This window comes from Xyrauchen texanus, chromosome 44, assembly GCF_025860055.1.
Source record: "Xyrauchen texanus isolate HMW12.3.18 chromosome 44, RBS_HiC_50CHRs, whole genome shotgun sequence".
NCBI classification, from domain to species: Eukaryota; Metazoa; Chordata; class Actinopteri; order Cypriniformes; family Catostomidae; genus Xyrauchen; species Xyrauchen texanus.
Genome location: NC_068319.1, coordinates 7,248,757 through 7,273,728, shown reverse-complemented (window position 1 = coordinate 7,273,728; position 24,972 = coordinate 7,248,757). Strand labels below are relative to the sequence as shown.

General features: G+C 43.5%; 1 protein-coding gene across 2 annotated transcripts in view; it reads left to right on the top strand.

Annotated features, from left to right (window-relative positions):
- Nucleotides 1-1,477: 1,477 nt before the first annotated feature.
- gramd1ba (GRAM domain containing 1Ba) overlaps nucleotides 1,478-24,972 on the top strand; it is a 58,967-nt gene continuing 35,472 nt past the window's right edge. For both annotated transcript variants that reach the window (XM_052117406.1, XM_052117405.1), the window contains exons 1-2: nucleotides 1,478-1,851; nucleotides 3,481-3,555. In XM_052117406.1, coding sequence (XP_051973366.1) covers nucleotides 1,478-1,851; nucleotides 3,481-3,555 — 449 coding nt within the window. The remainder of the gene's footprint in view (nucleotides 1,852-3,480; nucleotides 3,556-24,972) is intronic.

The window sequence follows — 24,972 nt, the reverse complement described above, 5'->3', positions numbered from 1 at the left end:
GACATGCATGGCAGGCTCAAAAATAAGAGGACTTTGCATGATTCATGTCTGCGACCCTGATTAATATGCAGCAGTGTGTCCCTCTGTGAAACTTTGGTGGACTATCCCATTAAACACAAGATATGATCACTATGGCAATAAACAGACTCACGGATGCAATGCTTGGACAACACTTTGCAGTGTTCAGAATATATAGAGTTCAGTACAAGTTAAGCTCAGTCGACAACATTTGTGGTATAATGTTAATTCTTACAAAACATTTCGACTTGTCCCTCCTTTTCTTTAAAAATCAAAAATCGAAATTGAAGTTACAGTGAGCCACTTACAATGGAAGTGAATTGGGCCAGTTTTTAAAGGCAGAAATGTAAGGCTTATAATTTTAGAAAAACACCCACATGAAATGTTCTTTTAAAAAGGTATTGATTATTTGAGCTTTTAAGGTGTTTATGGTGTAACGTTGTCATGGCAACAAAGTTGTAAAATTGGATATAACTTTACAGAGAAAAGGTTAAGTCGTTTTATCACACAAAAATTATGTTAACAGGTATAATGTTTACATTTTGTGGCTTTACTTTTGAAACAGTGAGAATTTAAATGTTTATGGATTGTCCCCATTTTTTGGGACAAGTCAAAATGTTTGTGGTAATCAACATTACGAAACAAATGCCCATCTGCCTGTTCGATTGATCTTAATTTGTATTGAACCCGTAATATTCCTTTAAGATGTAGTCAACTTTGGTGAACACATAACAAAAAGACATTTGACATTTGATTTGAGGATGTAAAGGTCTCCGATTGACCTTTAAGCTCAATACAAAGAATGCAAACTTCAAAGCAGGATGTGTTGGAGGAAAGTGTATTATAATTTTTTTTTATGCACAATTATTACTTATTATAGTTTACTATGTATTCAAATCACAAGCCTTACAGTGTGACAGAATATCCTGTTGCCCATATTTGTTGCATGCTCAAATTCTTTTACTTACAGGTGAGTTGTTGACCTGTATGTAAAAACTGACTGTGTGAAATTGAGCTTCAAAATCAAATGTTTTTACATTTAAACTCCAGAGCAGAGCAGGAAAAAGCATGGGTGTGATTTATCAAATTTGTCATGCTTCCTTTCAGTGTGTGATAGACTTGCTCTGGTTTGTTTGTGTGTTTTTCCCTTTCCTTTCTGGAAAGTCCTTTTTCTTGTAAAGTTTGAGTATATGCTGATTGTAAACGAGTGCATGTAGGCTTTGTCCACCTAGCACACCCTTTGACCTTCCTCTGACCTCTAGGGTGTTGCCCTGGTGTTCTGGATGGAAGATTTTTAAAGGAAATCTTCTATAACACTAAATATGTCAGTGCTGACCCGTCTCGCAGGAAGTGCTAAACTCAGCTCAACGCAGGTGTGGACCCTTTGAGATATCTGCTGCTTCTGATTCACTTCTGTATTTGGTTCTGGACTCATGTGAGACTGAGCTCAAGCAGAACCATGTCCGAGACCCTGCAGCTGCCTGCGCTGCAGATCCAAGGCCCGGGCGATGGGGATCCGAGGATTTGCAATGGATCCGAGGGGTATCCGGCCCTGTCCAGCTCATCCAGCCCATCGCTACGTCGCAAGCGCTTTAAAATGCGACGTATGAAGAACGTTTGTAGCGAAAAAGAGCAGCTGGAGAAGGAACAGCTTCAGCGATCCTCATCCAAGGAATACTTGCAGCTTCCATCCATCGAAATCACTCCATCAAGTGACGAGGATGCTACGTGGTCAAGATGTTCCACGCCCAGTGCCTCGCCCCAACGCAAACGTTTCCTCTTACGCAAGTGGCTCAGAGGTGGCGAGAAAAAAGAGCATGGCAGTGAGAGCAGGTCTGTAAGAGCATGTGACCCTACATCCATCTTGAACCCCTGTCTATAGTCCACCCCATCCTGCACTGCCTGATCTGAGCACATTAAACTTATCCATTCTCCATTCCCACTGTCCATCATGATTAATGTGCTTGACTTCATTTGAGCCATCGGAGTGTGAGCATGTCTGTGGTGCCATATGCGTTGTGTGTTTGTGTGTGTGTGTGTTCCGTTTTTACAGAAAGGATTGAAGTCCCGACTGTGACATTTATAGTCTGAAGGGAAGAACAAGCGGGTGCCTGCTGCTGCCAGGAATGCTGACTTCACTAGTGTTTTCAATTTTTAATAGACTCCATTTTTTACATGCAGTTTATTTGTGCTGTGACCTTAACTCGTTTTTACAACCCTTATCACATCTGAAATTAGTTTTGGAGATTTCAGGTTTAGTAATTAAATTTAGACTTGTAATGTATAAATCTGCCGTGTTTGTTTGATTTGGTCTGGCATGTGAAACATGAGCTGTCATGTGTTTGCCTGTAAAAAAAAAACCTTCTTAAACACCAGTTTTAACTGATCTAGAGCTCTGTTGTCATGTGGTGTTAGGCTGTTTTTTTGCTTCCTTTTGAGAAATGAGAAATGAGCCCAAGGAACCACTATTGTGGTTAAATGCACAGACTAGAGGTTGCAGGACATTTTAACTGAACTTTGTAAGTTTTGTGACAACAGCTCACTGTACATTTAACACAAGGGGAAATTGTGAATATTTTATCATTCATTTTAGGGTTGGATTTAAAGGAATTTTCCAGGTTCAGTACAATTTAAACTCAATTGACAGCATTTGTGTCATAATGTTGCTTATTTACCTTAACTGTGTTATATCCAGAATTAAGTTATATCCAAAATTACAACTTTTTTGCTATGAAAACGTAATGCTGATAAGTCCAATAAGCTACGTTATAACACTAAAATCATGTTATAAAGTTTGCGTCTTGTGGCAATACTTTCGAAACTATGTGTATTTTTATGTTTATGGCCTGGCCCCATTCATTATCAATATAAGTGCCTTTCTGTAAGTAGTCATTTTTTTCTTTCTTTCTATTTTCTGTGGTAATCAACATTATGCTACAAATGCTGTTGAGTGAACTTAACTTGTGCTTTACAGACAGAAAAAATGGAACACTCTCTGCTGCCATCTAACGGACAAGATTCACTAAATACAGAACATTCTTGTAATGGTTTAGTCTACTCAGGCCTGGATCTTGAATGGTTGCACGTTAACTTGTGCTTGGATAATTTGGTCCTTCCCTGTCCCATCATAATGTGCAGAGATAAATATAAGAAAGCCATTCATAGGCTTATTTCCTCCCAAAAGTGTAAACACTGCATCTCTGTTACACTTTCATTAGATTGCTTTGTTTAACGTGTACAATTTTAATTGGTTCATCAGTTAACAGAACACTCTAAAGCTCTGTTTACATTGTGTTTCAGTCTTGTTTGTCTTGCTTAGTGAGTATCTGTTTTCAGACGTTATTATAAGTTGTTACAATGTGTCCAAATTATCTGTTGTCTCATTCTCATAAGAGGAAGTCTATCAGTCTGGTGTGTATTTCTAATGTTCTGATAAAGATTTGACACTCTGTGTTACAGTAGTCAGCAGAGCAGCCTGCAGAGCAGCCATGAGGAAGAGTCCACACGCTACCTGAGCCCCTATATCCGTGAGGACAGGTACATACCAATCTCATTCATTACAGTTTGTGTGTGTGAGCTGAGACCTTTGGCCTAAACTGTATTCTAAAGTTTGATTTGAATCTGATTAATGAAGTCATTCATCTTAATGGTCTTGCATTTAAGTTTCTGCTTACTTGTGCTTCTGTTGCCATCACTAGCACTAGCAACATCTCATCGCAGTTTCCTGTTATGTCCAACAGGTGGAAGTGGTTGGTCAGTTAACAGTATGCCTTAAAAGGATAGTTGAAAAATGAAAATGCTCTGATAATTTACTCACCCTCATGCCATCTGAGATGTGGATGACTTTCTTTCTTCTGCAAAACACTTTTGAAGATTTTTAAAAAGGATCCAGGCTCAGCAGGTTCTTAGAATGGGAGAGGATAGTGATTTGATATTTGTAGGTCCAAAAAGAACAGATAGTCAGCATAAGGGTAATCCATCACCAGTGGTGATATTAATGTCTTCTAAAGCGAATTGATCACTTTGTTTGCAAAAAATATCTACATTTAAACACTTTTTAACTATAGAAGATCGCTTGTTGAAGAATGGCAGAATTTACCCGAGTGCTCCTGTGAAGTAAGCACGATGGCACATGAACTGACACGTGACAGACACACAACCAATTAGTTGAAGGAACACGCCAACGGGCTTGAAAAATAGGAGCCTGACTGGAAGCAATCTTTAATAGTTAAAAAGTGCTGAAATATAAAAAACAAAATTCACACACAAAGTGATCGATTTGCTTTATAAAACGTCTCGGTTACCTACGTAACCTCGGTTCTCTCTAGATGCGGGAACGAGTATTGCATAAGCTAGCTTACGCTACGGGAAAGATTAATCTTTTCTGAGATATTGAAGCCAAAAAAATTATCCTTAATTTTGTATCATTTGTCAATGCAGTGCAGCAACTGCAGACCTTGAGCGGGCTAGATAGCGAGCTCATTGGTTGCTCTGCGGCAACTGCTGCAGCCTGTAGACGAACTTGTGTGAACTCGCGCCCAATGAGAGGCGCCCGCGCGCTCACTGTCCCAAAGCCCGTCAGAATGGGCGTGGCTAGGGTGCATATAAGCGCAGTTCGTAGGCTGGAACCCTGGTTTTCATTGAATGAAGCGAAAATCGCTCGTGATGCGAGCACGGCCAGCTACGCAATACTCGTTCCCTCATCTAGAGAGAACCGAGGTTACGTTCTCTTAGGAGAGGTTCTCTCGTATTGCGTAAGCTAGCTTACGCTATGGGAACCCATTGTCAACGCCGTGCGCGCCAAGCATCCACTGCATGAGCCCCAGGGGGGTGGGGGGACCCGGGGGAGCCCTTGTGAGTGGGGAAATAATATTTGGCCGGCAAGAATGCGGGTCAGTGTGTGTGTGTGATACATAAGCACATAGTGGGAAGGGAAAAACAGAGCGGCGGTGCCGGTCTGTGTGGAATGTGTCCCATTAGTGCAGCTCACCAGGGGAGCTGTAGCGTATTAAACCGCTAGTAGTTTTGCCTGCAGAGCGGGCACTTCCAGATTGTAAAATCTGACAAAGGTGGATGGGGAAGCCCAGCCCGCTGCCACACATATGTCCTGAATGGAAATCCCGCTGGACCATGCCCACGAGGAGGCCATGCCTCTGGTGGAGTGAGCCCTAATGCCTAACGGGCATGGCAGGTCTTTCGACGCGTACGCGGCAGCAATAGCGTCCACTATCCATCTAGACAGTGTCTGTTTCGAGGTGGCGAGACCCTTGGTGCGCCCTCGAACGAAACGAAAAGCTGCTCAGCGCGTCTGAAAGAGGCGGAGCGCGCAGTATACAATCTCAGTGCTCTGACTGGGCAAAGGAGATTTGTGTCGCGTTCGCTATCGGATGCTGGCAGAGCCGATAGGGAAATAATCTGTGCTCTGAAAGGAGTACCGATCACCTTGGGGACATAGCCGTGTCTAGGCTTTAAAATGACCTTGGAGTCGCTTGGTCCAAACTCCATACACGCAGCGCTGACAGACAGCGCGTGAAGGTCTCCCACACGTTTAACTGATGACAGGGCAGTCAGAAAAACGGTTTTGAGTGAAAGGTATTTCAAATCCACGGATTCAAGCGGTTCGAAAGGGGGGGCTTTCATAGCTGCGAGAACTACAGAAAGATCCCAGATAGGAACCGATGGGGGGCGCGGGGGGTTCATCCTTCTAGCTCCCCTGAGGAAGCGATGACCAGCTCGTTTTTTCCCCGTGACTGGCCGTGCAGTGGTTCGGCAAACGCCGCGACGGCCGCCACGTACACTTTGAGCGTGGATGGGGATCTGCCCTTATCCAACAGCTCTTGTAAAAACACGAGCAGTGACGACACCCCACATGTCCGTGGGTCCAAGTCTCTGTCGGTGCACCATTTTGAAAACACTGACCATTTGGACGCATAGAGTCATCTCGTGGAAGGGGCTCTAGCGTGTATGATAGTGTTCATTACTCCTTCTGGCAAAGCGACGGGTAGTCGTTGATCACCCACGCGTGCAGCGCCCAGCGCTCTGGGTGGGGATGCCAGATCGTGCCGCGAGCTTGAGAGAGGAGATCTGCTGTCACTGGGATGGGCCACGGGGCTGTCAGTGACAGCTGCGTAAGCTCCAGGAACCATGTCTGATTCTCCCAGCGCGAGGCTATGAGGAGCACCAAGTGACGCGTTTCCCTGATCCTCTGCATTACCTGTGGCAATAGCGAGACGGGAGGGAAGGCGTAAAGTGGGCGGTTGGGCCAGTCCTGGGCCAGTGCGTCCTCGCTTTTCGAGAAAAATACTGGGCAGTGAGAGTTCTCTTCTGACGCGAAGAGGTCTATCTCTGCTCTGTCGAATATTTGCCATAATTTCTGGACTGTTTGAGCATGCAGGGACCATTCCCCTGGGGGAACATTGTCTCTGGACAGTCTTTCTGGGCTGTCGTTCAGGTGGCCTGGCACGTGCGTCGCCCTCAGCGAGCGCAGGTGGCCCTGGGACCAACTTAGTATGCGTTTTGTCAGATGGAAGAGGTTCCTGGATCTGACACCGCCCTGACGGTTTAGATAGGATACCACAGATCTGTTGTCCGAACGGACCAGGACGTGGTGACCCTGAATGACCGGGAGGAAGCGCACGAGCGCGTACTCGACCGCTATCATTTCCAGACAATTTATGTGAAGGAGCTTTTCCTGAACTGACCATAGGCCGAAAACCGGCGAGCCTTCGCAGACCGCACCCCAACCCGTGTTGGACGTGTCTGTCGAGATGACTTTGCAGCGAGATACAGCTCCCATCGTCACTCCCCGCTGATACCATTCGGCCACCGTCCAAGGCTGCAGAGCTGATATACAGGTCTGAGTCACTCTGATCGGCTGGCGGCCTGTGGCCCACGCCCGGCGAGACGCGGGTGTTTAGCCAATGCTGAAGCGGGCGCATGCACAGTAAACCCAGCTGAAGTACTGCTGCGGCTGAGGCCATGTAACCTAACACTCTCTGAAATTTTTTCAGAGGCGTGAGGCAGTTCATCTGAAAAGCGCGCGCCGTGTAGATAAACGAGCCGTCATTGCCACAGAGTCTAGTTCTATTCCAAGGAAGGAAATTGCCTGACTGGGCTGTAGTGAGCTCTTGGTCCAATTGACTGCAAGACCCAGACTGTTCAGATGACTGAGGAGAACTGTCCTGTGAGACAGAAGCTCCGTATGTGACTGTGCCAAAATCAGCCAATCGTCCAAATAGTTCAGAATTCGCAAGCCCTGACTCTGCAGGGGTGCGAGCGCCGCATCCATGCACTTCGTGAAAGTACGGGGTGCTAAGGACAGGCCGAACGGAAGGACGGTGTATTGATAAACCTGACCGTCGAGGCGAATCTCAAGAATGGCCTGTGACGGGGATTTATCTGAATCTGAAAATAGGCATCTTTCAGATCGAGAGAAATAAACCAGTCCCCTGGCGCACATGCGCGAGGAGTTTCCTGATTGTAAGCATTTTGAACGGTCTTTTGCAAGCACCTTGTTCAAAACCCTGAGATCTAATATTGGTCTGAGGCCGCCGTCTTTCTTGGGGACAAGAAAATAACGGCTGTAAAACCCTGACTCGCTCAGTGAAGGTGGCACTCTCTCTATGGCCCTTTTGCACAGAAGGTTTGCTATTTCTGAACGAAGCATGCAGGCTGCTTCCGTGTTCACAGTAGTTTCGAGCCGCGCCTGAAGCGGGAGGGCGGCGATCGAACTGTAGCAAATAGCCCTGTTTTATTGTGCTTAACACCCATTTGCATATCCCTGGGATAGCTTCCCACGCTTTGAAGCGTAACGTTAGAGGGTGAATGGCCGAGTCGCCCTGATTGCCGTACACAGCGGGCTGAACAGAATGTGTGAGCGCGCTTATTGTGCTTATGCATGACTGCTCGCAGACAGCAGGGACATGCTGTTCTGTGAGTGACTTCCCGATTGAGATGAATGGGGAAAGAGTCACATCTGTTAAGTGATGCGCGAGCATAGTGACGGGCACGGGACTTACACATAGAGAGGTGTTTGCTGGCCGTGTGACAGAGCGGGCAGAAAGGGGAAGCGCGCACGGGCTCGTGGGCGCGTTTATTGACTCTAACACTCGAGCGGGCTGTGCCCGCTTTATGTGAGTGTGCTCTGATAGGAACACGGGAAGTGTAATGCTTGTGTGTATGGGTGAACACTGGATTGTGGGCACTTTTTCTACACATAAGACATGTTTGCTCTCTGATAGGGACACGGGAAGTGTAATGCTTGTGTGTAGGGGTGAACACTGGATTGCGGGCACATTTTCTACACATAAGACATGTTTGCTCTTTACAAGATGTTTTTGTGTCGCCGTGAAAACGGCGTTTGAGTGCAGGCAAGCGGGTAGTAACACCGGCTTGTTGGCTGCTGAATTCACCACTGTAGTAGCCTGAGAGAAGGGGACTGACAGGGGGCGAAGCTTTGACGGTGGTCCGGCCGCGGCGGGACTGAGCCGTCGTTTTTTCAACAAAGCTAGGAGGACTTCGGTTGTTCAGGTTTCAGCACAATCTTAGGCCGAGGCCCGCGGGGAGGCGGCGGTCTGCGGCGGCTGTCTGAGCGCGATCTGGGGCGGCCGCCCTTGTCGACGCTGGGAAGTCTGGCTTTGTTGAGCTGGGTGCTGTGAAGATGCCCGTGCAGGAGGCTGGTTACGAGGGCGACCTGCAGATGAGCTAGCGCGGCGAGGCAGGAAGAGATTCATGGCTTGGGTGGCTTTCTGGACTTCCGAAAAACGGTCAACAATGCCACTTACCGCGGAACCGAAGAGAACGGACGGAGAGAGCGGCGCGTTGAGGAACGTGGAGCGCTCAGCTTCTCCCATGTCGGCTAGCGTTAGCCACAGGTGTCTCTCGGTTACAGTCAGCGAGGCCATGCACTTCCCTTGGGCTTGAGCTGCAGCTTTGGTGGCGCGAAGGGCGAGGTCAGTCGCGCTCCTTAGATCTGTAACAGCCTCTGGGTGCCTGCCTTTCTCATCCCATTCCCGAAGAAGGTCCGCTTGGAGGATCTGCAAGACGGCCATGGAATGCAGAGCAGATGCGGCTTGGCCGGCGGCAGAATAGGCACGGCCAACACAGGCGGAAGTAGTTCTGCAGGCCTTAGACGGTAGCACTGGCTTAGACCGCCACCTCGCGGAGGGCGGGCAAAGGTGTGCTGCTACCGAATCCTCGACCGGGGGGATGGAAGAGTAGCCCTTCTCGGCGGCGCCGTCCACTGAAGCGAGAGAGGTGGAGACGTGGGATCGAATCCTGGCCGAGAGAGGCGCGTTCCACGATTTAGAGAGCTCGGCGTGGAGTTCCGGCAGGATGGGAGCGGCCCGGGCCGCGGGCGCCGCGCGGTGACGGCTTTGAAGAAAGCAGCCGTCGAGTCTGTTGGGAGCCTGTTCAGGGGGCGGTGACCACTCGAGCCCGAGGTGGTCGATGGCCTGTGTGAGGAGGCGTATCAGTTCCCCTTCGACTCCGGCGCGGGTCCTGCTGGATTCCTGGGCCGATGAGGAGGCTTGTGACCACTCCTCGCTGTCCGAAGCCATGATGGAACAGCAGCCCTTGTCCTCCGCCTCGCTCTCCGAGGTGGCAGCAGTGCGGCCGCTCTGCGGCAACTGCGCGTCCCGGGGGGGCGGGGAGGGTGAACGCGATGCTCGAGGGAGAGGCTCCGGCGAGACAGTCGCTTCTAAACCCGGTTCCGGCAGCCTTTGGGAGCGGCGCTTCTTCCGGCACGGCGAAACAGAAGGCTGCGCGGCGGCTTCGGTCCTGAGCGCTTCGAGTCGAGCCCGCAGGGTCGACATCGGAAGCTCCTCGCAGACGTCGCATCCGCCGTCAGCAAAGGCGAGCTCTGCATGCCCCAGTCCCAGGCAGAGAGCGCAGATGATGTGGCGGTCTCCGGCGCTGAGAGGGATACGGCATGAACCGCAGGTGCGAGGCATCTTTAAAAAGACGCTCGTGCTCTTTTGTGAAGTTCACTGAAGAACTAGTTTGCTTTAAAAAGGATACGTCGCCGGATGGCGTAGCTCGCAGGATGGCTGAAGGTAGCGGCGGCCGGCTTCTTCGAGCGCTGTCCAAGCTTGCTTGATGCCCCTCGAACGGCGACGCGGCTTCTTGCAGTTTCAGAGATGCGAAGAGCTTTGCTGAAGAGATGAAAATCAGGGTTCCAGCCTACGAACTGTGCTTATATGCACCCTAGCCACGCCCATTCTGGCGGGCTTTGGGACAGTGAGCGCGCGGGCGCCTCTCATTTGGCGCGAGTTCACGCAAGTTGTCTATAGGCTGCAGCAGTTGCCGCAGAGCAACCAATGAGCTCGCTATCTAGCCCGATCAAGGTCTGCAGTTGCTGCACTGCGTTGACAAATGATACAAATTTAAGGATAATTTTTTGGCTTCAATATCTCAGAAAAGATTAATCTTTCCCGTAGCGTAAGCTAGCTTACGCAATACGAGAGAACCTCTCGTAAGAGAACTTGAATGTCACCACTGGAGATAGGATGTATTACTCTTATGCTGTTATCTGGGCTTTTTGGACCTACAAATATCTAATCACATCCTCTCCCACTCTATGGACCTGCTGAGCCTGGATCTTTTTCTACAAATCTTCAAAAGGGTTTTGCTGAAGAAAGACAGTCATACACATCTCACATGCTATGAGGGTGGGTAAATTATCAGAGAAGTTTCATTTTTGGGTGAAATATCCCTTTAACAAAATGACTGAATCCCAATTTGCAGATTTCTACTGTGCACAAAAAGTATACACTGTAGTTTTGATGGGTATATATACATGTCAACAAAATTTTTCTCGTTACCATGTGATATATCTGCAAAAAAAAGCATACACAGATACATACATCGATAATCCAAAATATATAGTTTGCCAACTGTTCACTTTTAAGGCCTACTGTTGTCAACATACAATGATTTGGCAGGCATCCATATTCATTTTAATCTGGTGTCTGATATAGGACAGAAAGTAGTCAAAGTGGTTTTTAGCCTCTGTCACTAAAAGGTTGTTTACGTGATCTGAACTTTCTGTAGGCAACTGGGTTTAACCATCTCTGTGTTGGTTCCCAAGTGTGGCTGAGAATTTGTTGGTTCATATTTGGCCTTTGAAGTTGTTCTTCTTTCTGTGTCGAGTTCTGCATTTTTGTCTGGTTTTGAGAGCCTGACCACATATCTCGCTTTCTATCGTGTACTATTTGTACCACCTCAAAAAACAGCTCTGCATATTTAACTTTTCCGTGGTATGGCTTCCGAACATCTCATTGCATCTTCTCAAATCAGATTTGTTGTCTTCTCAGAAAGATTAAATTTCTGTTGAGCTAATCCAGGTGCAGCACAGGTTGAAATCTGCAAAGCAAGTTGTTAGTGAAAATATCTGAAAGCTCAGATTTTTAGCTGTGCTCAAATGTTTTGTTGTGCCCAGCTGGGCAGAGAACACACCGATCCCTGACTGGAATATCACATGAGCGTTATTTCCTCCAGGCATTTGTGTTCATTGGTGCTGTTTTATCCAACCCCTCAGAACACTGTGTTCTTTATGGATTTATGAAATATGTTTCGTTAACATCACTGTTTGTGCATTGATTCGTTTTGTGTTTGTTGTTGCTTTTTAGCATTATGCAGTTTAGCCTCTATTTCTCTGAAAACACTATCTATCACTTTATTAGTTGCGCTTTCTAGTGATGAAAGCAAGCATCACCATTACTACAATTGTTCATAAGAACTGAAACCCTAAAGGCTAGGATATATACTCCTTATTTCCATGTACCAATCTGCCTTGCAAGCAGTGAAGTGCTCAGCCTTTCAAAGTTTATTCTTTTTACCATGAGTTCATTGAATGCACATGCACATAAAACACATATGCACTATGGCTACTTTGTGATACTATTTTAATACATTCAACCGCAAGCGGACTGTCCGTGTTTCTAGTAAAACTAGGCTGCACAAGTACAGTCCATGCATACTGTGCAGATGACAAAATTTACATCAAGCGCACTGTGTATGATACGCACCGGCACACACACACATTTTTTTTTTAGATTCCAGGTTCAATACAAGATTAACACAAACATTTATTTTAACCCTTCTTTTCGAAGTTACAATGAGGTACTTACAATGGAAGTGAATATAGGCCAATTTTTGGATGGTTTAAAGGCAGAAATGTTAAGCTTATAATCTTATAAAAGCACTTAGTTAAATTCTTTACAAGTTGTGTATGATTTGAGCTGTAAATTGTTTAAATTGTCATTTTTGCACAATTACAGGGTTTGGTACAGGGAGTTACATTGTCATGGTAACGTAGCAATTTTATCACACTAAAATCATTTTAACACACAAATTGTTTCCATTTTGTGGCAGTGAGTTTTTTTTACATTTACAGATTGGCCCCATTCACTTCCGTTGAAAGTGCATCACTGCAACCTAGATTTTTGTTGTCTACATTACATTGAAGGAAGAACTTGAAAAATATCTGGGGACCAGAATATCACAGAGACTTTGGTGTGGGATTTTTTGACTTGAGCCAGTATGTAACCACCTAGTTAGCAATGTGATTATTTGCGTGAGAGTGCATTTTTATACACCTGCTAAATTCAGTGCATGCAGAGTCGCCAGAAGCTCATTTTTGCTGATTCCTGAACTTATTTTTAAATCTGTTTTGTGTTGTGACGTAAGAGCAACCTAGATTTTTGTTTTTAAAGAAAAGGACATGCTGAAATGCATTTTTGTGGTTATTATGGATGTCTACATTACATTGAAGGAAGAACTTGAACAATATCTGGGGTCCAGAATATCACAGAGACTGTGAATGCACATTACAGGTGATGAATGTTCATGCACAGAGCAGTTCAACTCAGCTGACCTCACTTAGAAACTTCCAGTACCACTGCCATTCACTATTTAGCTCTCCATCCTTCCTCTTTCCCTCATGTGTTGTTATACTCATTGAGCACTTCATTAGTTACACAATTGTCTTAATAAAGTGCCTGATGTGGTCTTCTGCTGTTGTAGCACATCCGCCTCAAGGTTCAACAAGGTTCATGCTATTCTACTCACTACAGTCTTACAGAGTGGTTTTCTGAGTTACTGAAGCTCGAACCAGTCTGGCCATTATCCTTTGACCTCTCTCATCAACAAGGCATATCCTTCCACAGAACTGCTGCTCACTGCATGTTTTTTTTTGTTTTGTTTTTGGCACCATTCTGAGTAAACTTTAGAGACTGTTGTGTGTGAAAATATCAGGAGATCAGCAGTTACAGAAATACTCAAACCAGCCCATCTGGCACCAACAATCATGCCATGGTCGAAATCACTGTGATCACATTTTTTTCCCATTTTGATGGTTGATGTGAACATTAACTGAAGCTCCTGACCCGTATCTGCGTGATTTTATGCATTACACTGCTGCAACACGATTGGCTGATTAGATAATCGCATGAATAAGTAGGTGTACAGGTGTTCCCAATAATGTGTTCAGTGAGTTTATATCAGTCTATTACGACTCAAGACAGTCTCTGAGACATTGATGGTGAAATTGCTCTCTCTGCTGGTGAACTGACCGCTGCCGAATCGCAGGTGAGGAAACAAGCTGCTCTGAATACACACACACACACACACACACACACACACACACACACACACACAGAAACACACACAGAGAATGAAGGATCTAGGTCACCCCAGGACAAGACATGGGCTGTGCAGAGAGAGAGAGAAATAGGGAGAGAGAGGAGAGGAGGGGGTGAGGTAAGTCCAGTATGAGGAGTCTTCAGTAGGGTGTGTTTGCACCGCATGCTGGACTTATGAGTTCAGACCAACATGGTTCAGAGCAGGACTTTATCGTGTACCTCACCCATCAAACAGGGCTGCCACCCGCGAGTGTCCACTCTTAGGAAAAGACTCCACTTCCGCCGGGATCAGTGAGTACTTTCTGTCTCTGTTTGTGTCTCTCTCTTTCTATTCCAAATGAAGCATTCATTGTCAGTTGATCCAGTCTGCATTACGGTAGTAGATACTGTTTCCTCTGAGCTATTGAATTACACTTCAGCCTTTTACACCAGAGACTTCTAAAGGACATGAAGTTGAATATAACTGCTGATTATTCACTGTATCGATACATATGAGCCATGTTTGTCCTGATGTGTCCTCCTGCAGTTTTGAATTGACAGGATCTTACAGTCATTCAGAAAACAATAAAATGGCAATGCTGGTATTGTCAAAATGTGGACATTTATGTTTTTATTAGGCCACATGGAGGCTGTAAACTAATTTGTGCAGGTTTTTGTAAGATATGTCAAATAACGTAGCATTTCAAGCTTGTCTACAGTAAATTTTTATTGCTTTATAAAGATCTTTATAATACCTTAAAATGCACATTGAAATGTATATCTCTGTATAAATAATACATAACTACTTTCCTACTCATTATGGTTATACCTGTAAAGAGTATAGTTGGTGTGCTACTGATAATACATTAAAACACATGATCAACACACATGTGTTATAAAGCATAATACTCTTCAAAGGTATCGCCATGAAAAGATGGGTATTATAGTCAGTAACAACTGTGGTTAGATTTATTTTATTTTTTTATTGAAAGAAACCCACACACCACCAAAAAAACAATTCTCAGTGAGTATTTTTGTCTGGTTTTCCAGTAAAATAATTGAAATATTCTTAAATATGTTTATAACAAGACACTTTGCCAAACTGACTTTTTCTTAACACATTGGGAAATCATTTTTGTCTTTTTTTTAAGCAAACCACAAAATTTTCTGAAAACAAGACATAATATCTTGTCATTCTGCTTCTCAACTTTTTATGTATTAGGATTTTAGAGATTTTTATGGGAAAATTAGACAATAAAATTTTTTTTTTCATTGTATCATTGAAATGTGTATGTTACAAGTCATTATTAATACCTTTATGAATGCATTGTTATATATACAGGCTTGAAATAATGTGTTCCCAAATTTTCATAACACGATGTAGTTCTGAGTAATAAAGAAAATATAAATACACGCAATTTTACATTTTCTCTGATAATCTAATTTAACTTTGTACCAGAATGTAATGGGTGAGATTTGACTGTGATTTTGAGACTGTTCACAGCATACGCTTATTTGAGCTGGTGCAGTGAACTGCAGCAGTCAGAGTGGGTATGTGTGGTTTTGCAACTTTAAACGCTGGGAAATTAGACAAACATACAATACAAGCACAAGGTAAGAGGAGGCAGAGTGATCGACTGTGTGATCAGCTGGAACATAGAACAGATTAATTACAGTGATTATGTGCAGGAAGAACTTGACTTGAGAGAGTGAAAGAGGGATGTCATGTTCCTCTGGTTGACATGAGCTCTGGGTCACTGTGTCCCTGTCACAGGCTAACTAGATCTGTTTCTGTTTAGGCAAAAAGCTTTGATGAACACAGATGCAGGGGGGTGCATGTTTATGTGGTTTACGAGGACAGATGCAAGGGGGTGCATGTTTATGTGGTTTACGAGGACAGATGCAGGGGGGTGCATGTTTATGTGGTTTACGAGGACAGATGCAGGGGGGTGCATGTTTATGTGGTTTACGAGGACCATTTTTTAGGTTACAAACTGGTAATTACAAGGGTATTATGCTATAAATGTGGTTTATGAGGACATTTGTAGTGTCCCCATAATTTAAATAGCTTGAAAAAAATGTTAAACGATGTTTTATTGAAAATGTAAAAATGCAGAAAGTTTTCTGTGATGATTAGGTTTAGGGGTTGTGTTAGGTTTAGGGGATATAATCTATAGTTTGTACAGTATAAAAAATCTTATGTCTATGGAAAGTCCTCATAATGATAGGTAGACCAACGTGTGTGTGTGTGTGTGTGTGCGTGCGTGTGTGCGCGCGTGTGTGTGTGTGCGTGTGTGTGTGTGCGTGTGTGTGTGTGTGAGTGGGCAATACTGTTCCTTTTTTAATTAGCAGTTGTTCAGGGATAAGAAATTAACAATGAAACCTCTGCCAGCCTGATATCAGATCTTGTTCATTGTAGAGGGTTCTTGTTATGACAGGCTCAGCAACATTCTGAGTTTCCATTTTGCTTTGTTAGGAAATGCTTACACTGCAGAAAAAAAGTGCAGCTGGCCTCTTATGGTATGCATACATTATTCACACATAATTCTCTTCTTTCTCACCCAGAAGATTATATTGAGCAATGTAAGTAAAATTATATTTAACTTGCATTGTGTTTCATTTTTGTATACAGGGAAGGTTTACAGTTAAAGTCGATTCAAAAATGATTGGTTCAAAAAGTAATTGCCAAAATGGCTCAGAAAATTGAAGGGCCTGTTTACACTTGACCACTTCATGTGTTTTTACTCTGAAATGCATACGAGACGGATTGCAATCTGATCACGTAGACCGCTTCAGGAGGTGGTTTGAGATGCATTCCAGACAAAATGGTAAATACATCTGGCTGATCAAGTCACATACAGTATGTAAACTTTAGCCCTCCCAAATACCGCTACGTCAGCATAGGAAAAATGCAAAACACAACAGCTGTCATGAATATTTGCATTGGGCTTGCGTAGCACAGTGAATAATAACAAAGGAAATGATGAATGCATGTAGGAAGAGAGATGGAATTTTTTTCCCCATTTATTTGATGCAGATTGCTGAGGAAACTAAAACTAAACACTGACATGAGTGCAGCTGATGCGCATGACGCATCTTATCTACAACAAGCCCCAAGGAGAAAAAGAGACAGCACACACATACACAGACAGACGAGCACATCTTTTAAAATCACTGCCCGGAATTAGCACAATCACAGAAGTGAAATCTGTTTTATTTGCATATAGCGTGGGAATTGAAGATCGGAATTATATCTGTTTGGCAGAGACACATTGATGTGAACAAGTGTAAATGGAGTAAGTTTTTCAATCAGATAGTAATCTGATCAGTAAAAATGTATAGTTTCTGTCAACAAATATTTTGAAAGGTAACCTAAGGGTGCTTTGCTTGCTTTTTGCTTGGACCGAACCAGAGTTCGTTTCCTCCCCCTGCCCTTGGCAATTGCTTGGACCAAACCTAATTTAGTTTCCTCCCCCTGCTGGTCTCTGTTCTCATCATATTATTTGGGTCCGAACCACTGTAACTAGGTAAACAATCGAGAGGACGTCAGCTTGACTGTGTTAAGTGAAGAATTAAAGTTTGTCTCTTTGGATTTATTACCAAACATTAGCTTGCACAGAACAACACTTGTATTTGTCTGCCATGGATGAATTGAATGTGCAATGATGTGATGATAATTGTTAGCACTTGTCTGCTGCAAGCCCGCATATACGTTGCAAGACATGTGAAGAATGTGAGTTGCTCTCTGAAAGGGATTCATTTGGAGACAAGCAGGTATGAGAAATGCATTATATCATAATAATTGCGATCAGATGCCGGCAAAGATGCAAATGACATGAACTGTTCCCCAGACCACCTTTTAAAGCAGACTCGAAAGTGGTTTTTGGGTCCGCACCCAAGTTCAGAAAACAGCGTTCACATCATCCAAACAAACCAAACTTTGAATCCTGGTGTGCACCAAAAGTGCTTGTGTGAAAGCACCCTAAATGTGCATCAATTATCAAGCTAAATGACCAACGTTCAAAACTGTATATGGGACAAGTTGATAGGTTCTTTGAACTTGTTATCTGTTGGCCGATTAGCTTGCTCACATGCCAATGTTAAGACAATCGGCTCTCATGGTGTTAACTGATTGGCTCTTTGACATGTAATCAAGTAGCCAATCAACTTGTATCTCTCTCTTTGTGTAACATTGAAATTGCTCAGTTTTGCAGACAAGCCGGTTTCACAGCAGCTTGCTACGATAATCTTATCTCTGAAACCCACCTCCAACCTAGCTCCACTGGTCTAGATCCATTACATGGGCATTGTTTGTATTGTCTATTTGTGCAGCAGCATGTTCATACATGCTTGATGCAGCATGTCTTGTGTTTTGACTAATTGACCCTCCACCCCCCTTGTTACAGTGGCTCTCTCTGACAATCTCTGCAGAACTCCATATAGGAATGAATAGGAGACTGGTGCATGAACGGCAAATTCTTTGCTAAATATTCTTATTAACGGAATGGATAATATTCTTAACTGGGCTAGAATGAAGAGTTACATTGTAGGGCATATTTATCTAGGAAATGTTTTGTAACAGAAATCATAAAATTACACAAAATTTTGATTGAAAACCGTGGTGACTGTGAATCAGAATAAAGAAAAACGATTGTCAGTCACTTGGAGAAAAGCATCATTTGATAGCAATTACACTCGAATGAATGGAAGTGAACAGAACTGCTTTTCCTATTACATTAATCAGTACATAAATTAATGAATGTTTAGCTATTAGCTTTATATTACCTTGGAGCAAATGTAGGTTTTGTCTCTGATGTTATTCATGTTCATTGGAGAATGAGGACGGACAGTTAAATCTATAGTGTGCTATTCTTGACATTTTATTAAGTTTTTTTAAAGAAAGAGAAACACTGCATGTATCCTCTCTGGGTACCTCGTGTCACTATTACAAGTAACCCAGCGGCAACATGTTTTAAATTTTTCGATCATTTTGATAAAATCCCATTTAAAACCATTTAAACACACACCACTCTAGACTCTCACTGGAAAATAGCAAATGCATATCAGAGGGGCCGGCAACAGTTGCTAAGACATGATTGGTCGGAAACGCTTAACTCAATATGTCTGTGTATTTTCTAGCAGTAGCAAGTCTCCTTACTTGCTCTGCAACAGCAGTGTAGCAGATCTAGTCCACCAAGACCAATATCCTGTCAATATGTCATACCCATGTTTACATGCTAAATCTTTCAGAGTTGTCATGACTGAACTGGTTTTAATCAAGCCAAAAGGATCATTTATTATGACAGAATCAATCTGACATTTGGATAAACAAACAAAAGGGTCAGATCAGGTAGAAATGCAACTTAAAGGGATAGCGCACTAAAAAATATTATTATTTACCTATGTTGTTCCAAACCAGAATTACAGCCTCAGTCTTCAATCATTTTCGTTGTATAGAAAAAGATGCAATGAAAGTGAATGGTGACTGAGACCAACATTCTGCATAGCATCTCCTTTTGTGTTTCACAGAAGAGAAAACATCATACAGATTTGGAACAATATGAGGGTGTGTACATTATGACTTTTTATTTTTTTGGGTGAACTGCCCCTTTAAGGAAAGAAATGCATGTTTTTTACTATTTACAGTGGGCTCACACTGCACAGATGATTTCTTAGTACCATAATTGTATCAAGACGACTGACAAAATAGCAGTAGAATGTGCAAGCACATAATTGTTTGATGTTGTTCCTGTAATCATGTTGAGGGTGCTTGAGATCTCTCATCTCTGACCTCAATGTGCTCTAGATGCCTCATTTGTTCCTGTGTTCTTCTGTAATTGGCCAGATCCCTTTGAAAGATAAACAGGCACTGTTACAGCTGAGATTACACAGAACTGAAGAGAGAGAGAGAGAGAGAAAGAGGGAGAGAGAGAGAGAGAGACCTGAACCAGCAGTGTCCTGTTACCAAAGCTGATGATTCATCAGAGAACTGCAGACTGATGTTATCTAACACCCCAATCAGATACTGCTCTCTCTGACTCTCTCTTTCTTCCACTGAGCTGCAATCAGAATCCCGTCTTTCTTAGTGTAGCTGATGCGCACTTCTGACTTCCTGTTGGGCTCTTTCCTCAACCAAATGTAAACTGAATCCTCTCTCCACACCCATCTGTCAGTGTTTCTGTCTGTCTGTGGGCACTAGGCCACTTTACTTGCAGATTGTCTCAGAGTCCTTTGGGTGTATCGAGCCAGTGAAACTAGGTCATGAATGAACGATTAAGTTTTCCTTGATATGTAGGATTTATTTTAAACCAGTATTGCTTTATAAACCTCAATAAACACACCTCAGAGTTCACAACATAACTCTTACTCTTACACAGACTTTAGTCTGTGGCTTATAAGTAGGACTACACGGAAATGCACTTGCACAATTATGCAACATTTTCAGCAGAATCTGAATGCCTGTCAAATACAAGTTTCTGCACATTTGGGGACCCATTGATTGTTTGCTTAGTAAATATTTAGGCTAATTTGATTTGAGTTTTAGTTTCAAAAAGGTTATAGTAGTCTCAGCTCTGTTGTACTGGAATATAGAATTCCACAGAGTTCCCCCCACGATCAGTGCCAAAAATGTGAGAAAAGTGTTCCGATTCCATGTGAGCCTTGTTATGAGAATTTCTGCATGGAATTTGAGTGCACAGAATCCCACAGAAAGCTCCACTGATTTCTGCAGAATTCTAATGGTGCGTTCACGCCATGTCGAAATGACCGCAAATATGAGTTTCTGACATGTAAATGCATTTATGTCCTCGTAGACCTTGTAATTACAAGTTGTAAAATCTGAAGTCTACATAACGCTGACTTGACAGTCATGACATCATGTAATAAGAAAAAATATGGCAGCGACCTCAACAGTTAAAGGTAATGAAAACATATATCTTTGAAAGAATATTAAGAGGTGAACTAATGAATTCATATAGTGTTAACTTTTTTGCTGTTATCATCAACAGTCATTTTTGCCTTATGAGTGTTGCCATAGAAACAAATAATTGTCTGAGGATGTAAACAGCTCAGAGAAGAACCTCCATGTTTCCATCTAGTAATTATGGCATGCACCATATAGCACTTCATTCAAAATTCTACACGTCCCTGAATCCTTGCATGTTTGCTTTTATTATTGGTTTTCATTTGAATAGTTTGAATAAATGTCTTTCAGCTATCAGTAAGAGAGAGTAGGTCTCTGAATCTCTTTTTCTCACTTCTCTTAGTAGCATATTTGAATATATTGAGTTCTATTTAGCAGAATTCCGCAAATTGTCCCATAGAATCGATGCAGATCAATTTAATAATTGCACTGATTTTTAGAGGACCTAATTTTGTGTAGTTATAGAATGATAAACCAGATTTATCAGGCTAGGGTGATTAATCAGATGATATTTGGATGTTTTGAAAATATTATGTTGGACGTATCCATCACTGCTTGTATGAACTGTTAAAGCCCTCTTGCATCAGTTCAAGATTCTACTGACAGCCATGTCCAAGGATAATAACAATTGAATTGTTATTTGTTAATTATTTTTTATACAGTATTTTGGGTAAATTTAGGTCATAAAATAGGTCGTACATTTTCTATACTGAATTTATTGAATTGTATAACAATATCATCATTATATGTTGTACATCGAACATAGCCCTCTAGATATATTGGTATTGTCATCACCCATTGAAAAAACATATCTGTTGATGGCTTGGTATGTGTAATATGTATTAATAACTCTGAACTCTTTCAGTGACATAATAATAATGTGCTGGTCTGGGTTGAGTGCAGTGCATGGGCTTGTTTCTGTGTGTTTGTGAACAGGGATTAGCTGCCTCACTACTCTTCTCCAGTACGCTCACTAACTGAACCTGACAGTCACCTCATCACCTGACTCCTAACGCTGTCCTCTGATTGGCTGGCTCCTGTCAGCCTCCATGTGGCAGTGAGCTCAGCAATGCCAAGGGGGTGGGGTCATGTGGCCAGGAGGATAAATAAAGCAGAGCTGGACCCGCAGTATTTAACTGCAGCCTTCATTGGCTGGGTTTTGTATGCCGTTTGGAGTCAGAGTTCCTCATCTGCTCTTCCTCACTCAGACTCCAAGAGACCAGGCAAGGGCAAAGGAACATGGTGACACAACTAATGTATAACATGTGATACATGAGTGTAACAGGGTAACAGGGAAAAGAGGAGGCGAGACCGAACTAAGCATCAAAGTAATATTAATTAAACAAAAACATAAACACATAAATGGCAGCAGCCCGTAGCTCTCTCTCTCTCCCGAACTGCTGCTTCCAGTGGCCTTTATGCCTGATTAGGGGCCGGGCATGCATCATCACGGCCGGGCCCCGCCCTCCTCCTTGCCACACTCCACCCTCCTTTCTTTCATGCCCCCGGCATGACATACATCCCTCCCTCCCTTCCAGCCCCCGCGTGCCACCAGGTCTTCCCTGCCTTTTCGGACCTGGGAGGAAAAAAAAAAGTGAGAGAGGGAAGGCCAACACGGAGCGACAGCGGGAGAGAGAGAGGAGAGAAAAACAAAATGTACTCGACGTAGCCTGGTCCTCAGTCACTCTTCCACCCTCTAGCGGATGACAGTCGCTCCTCCCCAGGTGTATCGGAGGCAGTCTCCTATTCCAGGCGGTTGGCAGTGAGCCCCTCCCCTCTCCGCTCGTGGACGGCGGTCTTCTCTTTTACCCGCCGCATTTCAGCGGTAGGGGTCTCCTCTGCTGCAGGCGGTCGTAAGGAGCCCCTCCTCCCCTCGCGGTCGGCGGTCGTTCCTCTGCTTTCAGGCGCTGGGCTCCTCCATCCCCCTGCTCCTTTGGGGTGGATGATAGTGGCAAGAACTCTACTAGAGCGCATACCTCCTCCTTCCCAGGCTTCGTCTCCAATGTAACAGTGTAACAGGAAAAGGAGGAGGTGAGAACCGGACGAAGCATCAAAGTAATATTTAATTGAACAAAAGCATACAAGCATAAACACATACAGGGCAGCTGCCCGTAGCTCTCTCTGCCGAACTGCTGCCCCCAGCGGTCTTTAGCCCTGTCATCGGCTTGATTAGCCTGATTAGGGGCCGGGCATGCATCATCATGGCCCGGCTCCGCCCTCTTCCTTGCCACAATGTGCAATTCTGATATTTCACATTAGCGCTGACCTTCATCTGACACTGGGAAATTCTAGGAGTGCTGCAAATGAAGCAATATTCTCTTTGTTCACAGCTTTTTTTGGTCAAATGATCTTATTTAATCTAAAATGACATAACAATGTGTAAATTTTTCAGTTGATCTAAAAAAAGTTTCACACCACTGTAGTCTCTTATACATTTGAATTCCAGATAAAACTGCTGTGATATGTTCAATTCAGATGCTCTGATGAGCCCGTGATGGAGCTGTCCATTCAGCACCACTTTGACATGCTCTGATTGGCCAGTGCTACGACAGTGGCACACTCTGATTGGCTGATTTTGTGACCGGCATCATGCTGAAATTTTATTGGGTGCATTATTTATGTTCATGAATTTTATGATAATTAAACAATGGAAAAAGGAATTATATGGCCAAATCTGGGTTTTAATAGATGTGTTTTATGTTTAGCTTGTGTCTGTGTGTTGGTGCATTTTGTAGAGTAACATAGTAGTCTAGTTCTCTAGACTAGAAGTCATTAATTTGTAAAGATAGATAACTTGAGGCCACATGAGCAAAAAAAAACATTGCGACAATTGGTTGAAAGTAGAACTGTGTGTTTTTAAACAGTTCTTGAATAGAAATAACAAGGCACCTTACAATATATTTCTCATTTACACTCACACTCACACACACACAAACACACTTTCGCAGTATTCACTGTCTATCCTATATTAAGGGATTAGAGGACCAGCTGTTGAAGCTCCATAGCCCCCCCCCCACCCACATACACACACACATGATCTACCACAGACTGCAGCAGTAGTGAGCTCTAGACAGGAATCTCTTTGAGTCAGGAAGAAAGCATGTTGTTCTGAGCTGAGGGGAGGGGTTTAAGGGCACTGCGCATACTCCATGCACACCGGATTGTGACAAGAGCAGCTCATGCCTCATCTGCAGGAAAAGAGAGAGAGAGAGGCTGCTGCATTTGAGAGAGGTGCACATGAGCTGCTGCTGTTTACATACACACAGGATGTGGAAGTATGACACTTCCAAGGACAGAAAGTTGAATGAAGCATTCTGAGTCGAGGCCATGGGATCAACAGAACTGACACGGATTAACAGCCACCTGCTCGGGATGCCTTGGGAAAGGCGGCCCATGAATTGGGAAGATGACAATATGGGATCAGGACAGCCCGTACTGCACTAATGAAAGGCTTCAAACTCGCCTGGTAAGATATTCTCTGTGACAGACAGACAACGGTATTACCTTTTCTTGCCAACCTGTCACTAATGGGTGTAATCCTTGACTAAAACCATCTCTTCTCATCCTCCCTTTCCTTTTTCTTGTCCTTTCCTTTCTTCCCTTTGCTGGCATGTCATCTCTTCTTTTCCATTTCCTCTTCTTTTTTTTCTTACCTTTACTCATTCTTTTCCTCTTCAGTTTCTATTGTCCTTACCTTTATTTCCTTTGCTGTTTCTCTGCTCTTACATTTCCTCTTCATTTTCCTTTCCTCTTCCTTGTTCTCTTGCTTTTCCTTTATTTTTCCTTTCATTTCCTCTTCCTTTCCTTGTCCTTTCCCTTTCCCCTTCCACTTCCTTTTTTTCTTTTCCTTTCCTTTACCTTCCTCTCCATTTTCCTCTTCCTTTTCCTTCTGCTATCCACTCCACAGTGATTCTTTTGTTTGTTTGTTTATGTGTTTCTGATATTTTTTGTGGAAAGTTAGACAGTAATGCAGGAGGCAAAAAAAATTGGTTTCTTCTCCACATTCATCCCTGCGTCCGAAATACCTGCATTGTGCGGTACAGTAAAAACGCTCTGTCTCTCTTTCTGTCGCTGTCTGAGAACTGCGGTGACATATTAGTGTACTTTTTTTCAATAACCTATTACACCGTTGACTTAGTCTGATGATTGTAAATTCTAAGACTCCGTCTTGTGATATTACAGTATTGTTGAACTTTTCTAAATGCTTATATAACTCTGTTAGATGGCAGAATGAGTCTTCCCTGCTGTATAGTGGAAGCTTATTTTAGTGGCACTGAGTTCAGGCCAGGAGACTTATGCAGATTAGTCTTTAGAGAAAGAGTGACAGTGCAGTTTTCATGCATTAATTTCAGATTCTCATTTTTTCTTCTTATATACTTTGTTGATAATAAACATCCCATGTGCGATATTTGC